Here is a 9,222-nt window from a genome sequence, read left to right as displayed (position 1 = left end):
GGGGCAGAAACAAGATGGTCGCTCACAAGTCTCGCGAGAAGAGAACATCGTGCCCTTTTCATCAACTTCCGGTCTTTTTTTTTTTTTTTTTTTTTTTTGCGATAAGAAGCACGGGGCACTGAGAGCCCGCGGCAAGAGGTTGCTCGCTGGAAACGGGAGTGGAATCGTAGAAGCAATTCTCGCGAGATGTAGAGAGGCTGTAGCCTGGCCAGAGGGGCGGAGGCCTATAGCGGGGCCACGTGGTGGCTCGCGGAGCTGAGTCTCCGGCGGGCGTCCAGTTTGGGTCTAGGTTGGAGTTGGAATCGTGGAGATGCGGAAGGAAACCCCGCCCCCGCTAGTGCCCCCGGAGGCCCGGGAGTGGAACCTTCCCCCTAATGCACCAGCCTGTATGGAGCGGCAATTGGAGGCTGCGCGGTACCGGTCGGGTGAGCCTAGGTCCTGGGTCTGGGAGTTCCCTCACCCCACCCCGAATGCCCTTTCCCGGGACTAAACCTTCCAGCCTTCCCCCAGCCCCCCGCTTACCCCGCATGCCATCCTCACCCCTGCCTCGCGTCGCTGAGCTCAGTCCCCAGCCGTGCTCGGCGTTCCCGGGCTTCGATCCAGACCCGGCCAGCTGGCTGCTGGGCGGTCACCAGGGAGATTAGCCCTTCCACTCCTCACGCGCTGACAACTTGTATCTCCCTTAGATGGGGCGCTTCTGCTCGGGGCTTCTAGCCTGAGTGGCCGCTGCTGGGCTGGCTCCCTCTGGCTTTTCAAAGACCCTTGTGCCGCCCCCAACGAAGGTTTCTGCTCCGCTGGAGTCCAGACGGAGGCCGGAGTGGCTGACCTCACTTGGGTAGGGGACAGAGGTATCCTAGTGGCTTCCGATTCAGGTGAGTCACTTTCTCCTCAACCTTACAGGTGGGATGGAAGCCATGGGTATAGGTCGGGCTGTGCTCAATTTTTAAAATCCCATACTTAGTGCTTGGGGAAGCTTGAGGGTGTTGGTCCCGAAGGAGAGTAACTGTGTAGGTAGGCAATACCTTCCCGAAGATTCTAAGTTGTTTGGTGGAAATTCCTAGTATAATCCATAACAAAATTAAGAAATTAATTGGAACTATTTTTCTTCTCTGTATCCACCCAACCCCAAACCAAGGATAATCTTGATCTTAAAGATGATGCCGAGGCCAATCTGTGCTCTTTCCATTTCTTCCCATTTTATTCTTAAATGCCTTTATTCTGCTTTCTTTGCCTTGAATGTCAGTCTCAGCAATGGAGGCTTTGACATTAAAAAAAAAAAGAAATCAGAATATGGACGTTGGCAGGCATTGCATGGAAGGATAAGTGTGGGACATTAAAGATTGAGCCTCTCTGGCAATTGAGCTTGAACACTCTATATTCAGGGCAGCTATCTGATGATTTTCTATACTTAGTCACTGTACAACATATTTTTATGTTATTCAACATAACTAAGACTCTAAGACATTTATTCAAATTGTTCAACAAATACTTTAGTGTCCAAATAACTGGGAATATTTAACCATACGGCCTCTGTGCTACTCAGATCATTGGGGAGATTTCCTCCTTGTCTCCTGAGAGCTTAGAATCCTAGAAGCGAATTTCTGTCTTGGCATAATCCAAGTTTGTTTCCCTCACCCTACTCCCCACCCCCAACAGGTGCTGTTGAATTGTGGGAGCTGGATGAGAATGAGACACTAATTGTCAGCAAGTTCTGCAAGTATGAGCATGATGACATCGTGTCTACAGTCAGTGTCCTAAGCTCTGGCATGCAAGCTGTCAGTGGTAGCAAAGACTTCTGGTGGGTCCCTCCTCTCATCGCTCCTGTTTCTGGGCCTCCTTTGGGTGTCTTTAGCATCATATTAGCCTCATTAAATTATGTTTTGGGCTCATTATAAGAACCCAGTGACTAATTATGACATGCCTATAAGGTTTTCTTAGAGATTTTTGCAATCCATGGTAAAAGTAGGCTGTACCAGAAGTCCAGTAGGCAAAGACATAAGGCGTTCTTATTTGAACACACGTTTTTATGTAGGTAGTGTAGGTCAAATTAAGCCTCTGTTTCCTTTTGCTTCTTAGCATCAAAGTTTGGGACCTTGCTCAGCAGATGATTCTGAACTCATACCGAGGTGAGTGCATGTTCTTTCCTTTTCAGTCCTGGCCTTGGCTGTTTTGTTTTTATTCTCCCCTTTGGGCTCTTTGAACTTTGCTTGCATGTTAGTGATATCAATTCTTTGCTCTCCTGCCTGGTAGTATATTTCTTCCAAAACTACGGTCAGGCTCCAATGTCGATTCTAGCCCTTTTCATAATTTCCCTATATATTTTTTTTTTATTGACAGCCTCACCACCTTCTTGGTCACCTGAGGCTGAAAATCCCAGTCCTCTTCCACTCCTCCTGTTTCCCACTATCAGTTGGTCCCCAAGTTCTTTGGAGTCTTTTTCCATTTCGTCAGTGACCTTCCATTCCATTTCTTATGCTCCCATTTACTTTCAGGCTTTATCTTATTACAGACGGTGGCACTCATCTCATTGTTCTACCTGTAATCTTTAGTTTTTCATTGGTTTCTTGTGGCTTGCAGGTTAAAATCTCATGTTCATGTCCTGGCATTCAAGCCTTTTTCCTGTCACTCCTTCAAGCATACCATGCTATCTAAACCCAATCACTGTAGATCTTTGGCATTCTCCAAGTATAAACCCTGATACTTGTGAATCTTGAACTTTTGAATATTCACCTCTATAAAATCTCATTTTTTTGGTGAGAACCATCACTTTCTATTAATGTTCCTTTTTCTGCTCACTTTCATTAGCAGCACTAGCAGTTGACTTTATTTTGGGAGCCGTTCCTCATGAAGATACCAAATCTTAATGAAGATAATGTATAGAGCGTTAATGTGTGTGTGGCTAAGAGATGTAGATATGGGTGATCACTGGTTCCCCCAGTGACTAAGTGCCTTTCTCTGCCAGTTCTAACTTCAAAGTGCGTGATTCAGATATGAGCGAAGCAAAATCATAAACTCATATATCTCCTGGAGCTTCATGGTCACTTGCAGATAGTTAGACAATAATGTTAAAATGTCAGTGCTCAAAGTCTACTGTACTTGCCTTTTGTTTCCTAGACTTACGATGTGTTTTTCTGGTCAATGCTAAATAACTATTTTTCAGCACTTGTTCCTTTCAGCCTTTTTAATTAGTTCTTTGTGTTTATTCTTATTCCCCCCACTGATTCCAAATTCCTTGAGGGCAGAGGAACCACATATTTTTTTTTCATCTTTTGTACTCCCCCATGGTGTTTGTCCCAAAGCTTTGCTTTTCTCAAGTGAGCAATACATTCCTTTTCCTCGTGTTGGCTTTCCATGGATTCTATGGAAGGTAGTTTGAGCCCACACTTCTGTCTCAGGGCAGAGCCACATTCAGACTATCTCAGAAAGTCTGGTTAAATCACTTTGGAGAAGGTGGTTTCCACAGCCTGTAATTAACATTTAGCGGAGACCTTTAACATTCTTAGCATGTAGCCCTAAAAGAATTGTGAAAAAGTGTACCCTCTCACACATTTTAAAATTAGTATCTAATTTAAATTTAACTAGTTGCAAAGAAAGTTATATCTGGCCATGTCATTTATTGTACACTTTTATAATATATGTTTGTCAAAATTTTGGATTTGCAGATTAAGCTGATTTAATTTATGTAAAACATCTACCAAATAACCTAACTGCCAAAAACCATATACACTGTTAGGCCAGTTGGCCAAGTGGGACTTAACTTTCAGTCAGAAAAAGTCTGACTTCATTTTTAAATTCAGATAAGCTATGTACGTCCTTATGACAACCACCTGTCATATGTTTCAAAATTCTCATTATTAAAGAGAAGAGATCAGTCACAGAACCACACTTGTGTTTGTGGTGTGGCTGAGAAAGGCCAGCCTCCTTCACAGAATTTTACACAAGTGCTCTTTCTTTGTCTCAGGAAAAGCCCCTTTTGTTTTATGCCTTAGGTTTTTATACTCCTGAGCATCATGGTAAGGTTTGGGGTGGGTGAGAGGTGTGTATTTCTTCTACACATGGGAGAAGGGTGACTGTGAGAGTAGAGGTCAGCACTGCTGGCAGGTTATAGGCAGCTTCTCAGTTCAATATGGAAGAAGAACATTAGAGAAATTCCCTTAAAACTCGCAGTGTCCAGAACTCCCTCAGAAGTCTTTGTATGCTACCTGGAGGCAAGTGTGCTACTGCTATTCTAGGATGTCTTTACTGTAAATTCCTCTCCTGTTCTTATTCAGCATTTAATTTATCTTTCATGTCTTTCATGATTCATTTTTCTCCAGGCCTTTTGAGTTTTTATAATGATATCAACATTTCCTCTTAGGTTTCATCTAATCCAAAAATCTCACAGAATTTGTTAATTTGCATCATGAGACTAGGCCTATTTCTCACACCCTCCCTCCTACCCCTTCATAGTGTCTGGGCTGCTTGATAGTAATGCCTGCATCTTCTCTGTCTTATTTCTTGTTCTGTCTCCTTTACAGCTCACTCTGGGCAGGTCACCTGTGTTGCTGCCTCTCCCCACAAGGATTCTGTGTTTCTTTCATGTGGTGAGGTGAGATATAATCTCTTTTTCCCTTCCCACATCCTAACCGCACTCAGACCCTTTAGACCTAAGTCTAGCGTGGAGGGCTTCTGGCCAGCAGCTGCTTCTTTGGATTGTGAAGCCCTTTTTCTGTTCCTTCTTTTAGGACAGTAGGATTTTACTGTGGGATACCCGCTGTCCCAAGCCAGCATCACAGATGGGTGAGTCTGAGAGCCAGTGGTGGGAGAGTGATACTAGGAACCCACCTGGAAGAGGCTTTCCTTGGCCAGAGTCAGAGGCAAAGCTGCCAGATGCCCAGTCACTGACACAAATGACACAATTGCTTTCTTTCCCACTGAGGCACATTGTGTGCAGTGGGTCCCAAGAGGAAGGGCTAGTTACTGGGTGGGTCACTTACATTTCCTGGATGGGCGAACAAAGGGGTCAGAGCTGTTATCTTCACGCTTTGTTTTGAAACTTGCCCGTGACTCACGTCTGGAAAGGGCAGGAGGCTGATGGGTAGATGTAGGTTGTGAGGGTCAAGGATGAGGACAGGACTGCCTTAGCAGGGCTTGGGACACTGAATAAAGGTGCTCCTGGGATTTCGAGTGACTTCACCTGGGAAGCTTTGGCTCAGAGCTGGGCTCGGAGTCTCGTTCCAGACCCCTCTTCCTCCCTTTGCAGGCTGCAGTGCCTCTGGCTACCTTCCCGCCTCCCTGGCTTGGCATCCTCAGCAGAGTGAAGTCTTTGTCTTTGGTAAGGCAGCATGTCGAACTGTGTGTTGACTCTGGGGAGGGGAGTTTGAGTGAGAGAGCTGACCCCATAACTCGAGACTCTGGCTGCTCAGTCTCATCAGCACACCTGGGCGCAAGGTGAATTATATTAATGGGGGTGTAGGGAGGTGGGATGATCCAAAAGTGGTTTTAGTTTAGCTTTGGAGAACATGGTGATTTTTGCCCTCGTAGATTTGATTCCTGACTCTTTGCTGTGGCTCTTGTATTCATGGCTAGAAGTCAGTGGACCGCAGAGCAAGTGGATTGCTACATGGGGAATGTGGTTGTATAGTACGGACAGTTGCATTAACACGGTGATATGGCTGTGTGTGTGGTGACATGGTTTATGATAACAATTATGTCATCCATTAATTTAATTTCCAGAACCCCCAAATGACTAGTTATTCCTACTTTACCAAAGAGGAAGCTGATGCTCAGTTTCTCCCCTTGCTCTGTAATGTTTCTCTGTAATGCTTAGGGTGGTTAACTTGTTCAGGATGGAGGACCTAGCATTCAAATCCAGATCTGGCTGAGTCCACAGCCCATGCTCGTAACCTCTGTGAGGTACTCCCTCTTTCCTTCAGGTGATGAGAATGGGACTGTCTCCCTTGTGGACACCAAGAGTGGAAGCTGTGCCCTCAGCTCAGCTGTGCACTCCCAGTGTGTCACTGGGCTGGTGTTCTCCCCGCACAGGTACTGTTCTTTGTCATCAAGGGCCTGGTGGGTATGAATAGGAAGAATGAGGGGGGATGCTTGTGTTGACGTAGCATTAGCTGATTGGTAGCTCCTTAAAGCAGGCACTGTTGTAGCTGAGGTTTTGGAATGTGAAAGATCTCTTTAAGACTGTAGTCCATTTTGGGGGTTGTATGGTCTCTGACTGCAAATGGCTAAAATATGGTCTTGTTCCTGCTCGACACCCAAAATGATTAATACTGTGGGCTTGTAGGGCTGTGTGGTTGGAAAACCTGTGTTTCTGAATCATCACTGAAGCTACAGGGAGGGACTAGATGGGATGGTTAGTTGCCAGGATGGCTGTCAACCCTGACTTTGCTCCATTTTCCTCATCTTTCCTTGGAACTTGTACCTAGACTTGAGTGGTAGCCAGGCCTTAACCCAAAGTGGGGATCAAGCCACCTTCTCTGATCATTTTAGGTGGGCTTTGGGGACTGCCCAGTCAGGTTTTGTCTTGAGAACCATGGGCTTTATGTTTCCCAACCTCCTCCTTGTCTCCTAGTGCTCCCTTCCTGGCCTCTGTCAGTGAAGACTGCTCCCTTGCTGTGCTGGACTCAGGCCTTTCTGAGGTGTAAGTGTGCCGTGGAGCCCTGTGATCAGGAATCAGGGAGGGGAGCAACACGTGGCTGGGTCCTTTTTCTCTTTGGAAAACTGGGTTGTCTCTTTCAAGGAGACTTGGTGATGGAAGCAGGCCGACTGCTGACTGTCTCCCTGTTCTGGGGGCTGACTCACAACCAGCTCTGTCCCTGGTAGAGGAGGAATGTGGTGGTGGGTGTGATTTCTGAGCCTGGCATTCCGACTGACTCCCAGAAAGAGACGGTCTACCCTTTTCACACAAAGAACCTCATGTAGGAAATGCAACCTGCTATAGGGTGAAAGGCACCAGACAGAAGATCTGATTGTACTTCCTTCTTTGCCATGAGATGCTGTCTGATACTGGCTCAGATCACCACCCTTGGTCTAGCTATCATTTCTTCTATGAATATAGGGTCCTAGACTGGATGATGAAGTCTTCTGTGGGTAGCTACACCACTATGCTGGTGACTAGGCCATATATATGGCGAGGTGTGCCCTGGGTGTGTTGGGTCTCTTCTTTCCATTTCTGCTTTTTCCTCTGTCTCTTACTATGCCCACACTTTTCTTTGTTCTCTTGTAGGTTTAGAAGCCGAGCCCACAGAGACTTTGTGAGAGATGCTACTTGGTCCCCGCTCAATCACTCCCTTCTTACCACGGTGGGCTGGGACCATCAGGTCATCCACCATATCGTGCCCACAGAACCTCTCCCAGAGCCTGGACCTAAGAGTGTTGCTGAGTAGATTGGATTTCAGACAAAAAGCAAATCCCCAATGAGTATCCACTCCCTTTGCCCCTTCCCTCTCAGTTGGTGAGACAACACAGGAGCCTTTTACAGTATGTTGGTACACCAGATCTGTGCAGTTAATAGGCATTGTCTCTCAGCCTGGGGTAGGCTGGATTCTGGGGTCCTGTAGCCAGGGAAGAAAAACTTCCTTGAACATGGATCTGAGTGTGTATGTGGGTAAATAGTTTTTGTTGATGGGAGGAATAAAAAATCCATCCCGCATCTTTCCCAAGGCCCAATTCCCATTCCCCCCCGCCCCGCACCCGCCCCAAAGTTAACAAAAGATTTTATGCTTCCCACGTAGCTTTGCATGAGGAATTTGGGCCATGTCTGTATGAGGTATGGGATGTGGGCATCCCTGGATTCTTGGAAGCAGCTCATAGAGATAGGAGCAATTTTATTTTTTTATAGAGCTTAAATTCACCTTTGTCATGGGCAGTGCTTCCATTCACATCCAGCCCAGCTGACCTTGAGGAAGAGCCAGGACACTCACCACAGTTTTGCGCATCCCTTATTAAACTGAGCCAGAAGTCCAGTTTCTGGCTTAATAAGAAGTTTGGCTGGTACCTGTGTAATGCCCCCACCCCACCCCCGACCCCCATGGAGTTGTGTATATGAGAGATGAGTGTATTTCTGTCATAGATGCCATAGAAGAGTTTCAGGATGGAGAGCTTAAAGGCATTTCAATTAAAAACTGACACAGACTTGCATAGGAATGTCTGCCACTTTCCCACCTGAAAACAGTCTGGGGCCTGACCTTTTTTGCCTCTGGGCCCCTGTTTCTGGATATAGGAAGCCTAAATGCTATTTTGGGGGACTCTGAAAATTTGGAATTCAGCATCAGAGAAAGAATCGGAAGTACTGGTCAGTGAAATAAAAAGTTGATTCATTGTTGGCTTGTCTTGTGAAGCGTGTATGTCATGTGCCGTTAGACATGCTACTTATGTGAGTCATCAGGGTATCTCTTATAGCCTGTTACTTTTTTGTGTGCTTCCCCAGCCCCCCAGAGTAGCTAGTTGGAACTTAAGGTAAATATTTGGTTACTTGGTTGGTGGCTACTGCCACTTAGAAGTTATGGATCAATTACTGATTGTATTGAAACTAAATTAAATCAATTATGTCCTTTGTGTTTTGCAAGTTTCGTTTAGCTAAAATATGAAACGGGCAGTTTCATGGGCAAAGTATTTGTAAGTAAAGCTTCTGTGTTTCACCCTTGCTGAGCGTGAGCTCTGTTCTCACAATTACCCTGGAGTAAAAACATGGGAATTTGTTGTCATATGATCTAACTGTCGGGTTTGGGGGGAGATGGAATTGAAGCCCTCACTGTTCGTAAGTGTAACTTCTTGGGAGGTAATAGGATGTGTTGGTAGAAACACTTAAGTTCTTCCCAGCGGTAAAAGCTTAAAATTTGTGATCACTTAGAGAGAGTGAGGTAGAGGGTGAGGTGGGTAGGAATTAAATTTTCATGGACATGTTCCTCATGGACTGAAGAATGGTAGAGAGAAAAGTCAGTGAAAGAGATAAGAGTCCAAGGAAATGAATATAATGTGTGAAGGTGGTTAAAATGACATCAGCGAAGGAAAACCTAGAGTTTGAAGAACTATGTTACTTAATGTAAAAAATATTAGTTTAGATTCAGATAGATCTGTGCTGATGCAAGCAATTCACATCTATTCATGATCATCACCAAGACATTTGCAAATGTAATCGAAGTCACAGTAGGAATGACCCTCACAATTGTGATTGAATGTGTCTATAACAGTGAGAAAAAAAAAGATGGTTCAGAATAGAAGGTGACC

The 9,222-nt window shown here is 45.4% G+C and overlaps 1 protein-coding gene across 3 annotated transcripts; it reads left to right on the top strand.

Moving 5' to 3' along the window:
- Positions 1–134: 134 nt before the first annotated feature.
- Positions 135–8,318, top strand: WDR77 (WD repeat domain 77). 3 transcript variants are annotated; one of them, XM_027091094.1, is made up of 11 exons: positions 135–425; positions 687–872; positions 1,657–1,798; positions 2,077–2,126; positions 4,518–4,588; positions 4,725–4,779; positions 5,243–5,314; positions 5,916–6,024; positions 6,566–6,634; positions 7,220–7,295; positions 7,351–8,318. In XM_027091094.1, exons 1-11 carry the CDS (start codon positions 311–313, stop codon positions 7,411–7,413), a joined length of 1,008 nt encoding a protein of 335 aa, XP_026946895.1. In that variant the 5' UTR covers positions 135–310; the 3' UTR covers positions 7,414–8,318. The 3 variants fall into 3 exon arrangements, with proteins under 3 accessions (XP_026946895.1, XP_026946894.1, XP_026946893.1); XM_027091092.1 differs by having other exon boundaries at positions 139–425; positions 7,220–8,318; XM_027091093.1 differs by lacking the exon at positions 6,566–6,634 and having other exon boundaries at positions 136–425; positions 7,220–8,318.
- The last annotated feature ends 904 nt before the right edge of the window (positions 8,319–9,222 follow it).

Source organism: Aethalodelphis obliquidens, unplaced genomic scaffold (genome assembly GCF_003676395.1).
Source record: "Aethalodelphis obliquidens isolate GAN/ISIS:26980383/991018 unplaced genomic scaffold, ASM367639v1 scaffold70, whole genome shotgun sequence".
NCBI lineage: Eukaryota > Metazoa > Chordata > Mammalia > Artiodactyla > Delphinidae > Aethalodelphis > Aethalodelphis obliquidens.
Note: the sequence above shows the minus strand (reverse complement) of the source record. Positions and strands in the feature narration are given on the sequence as shown.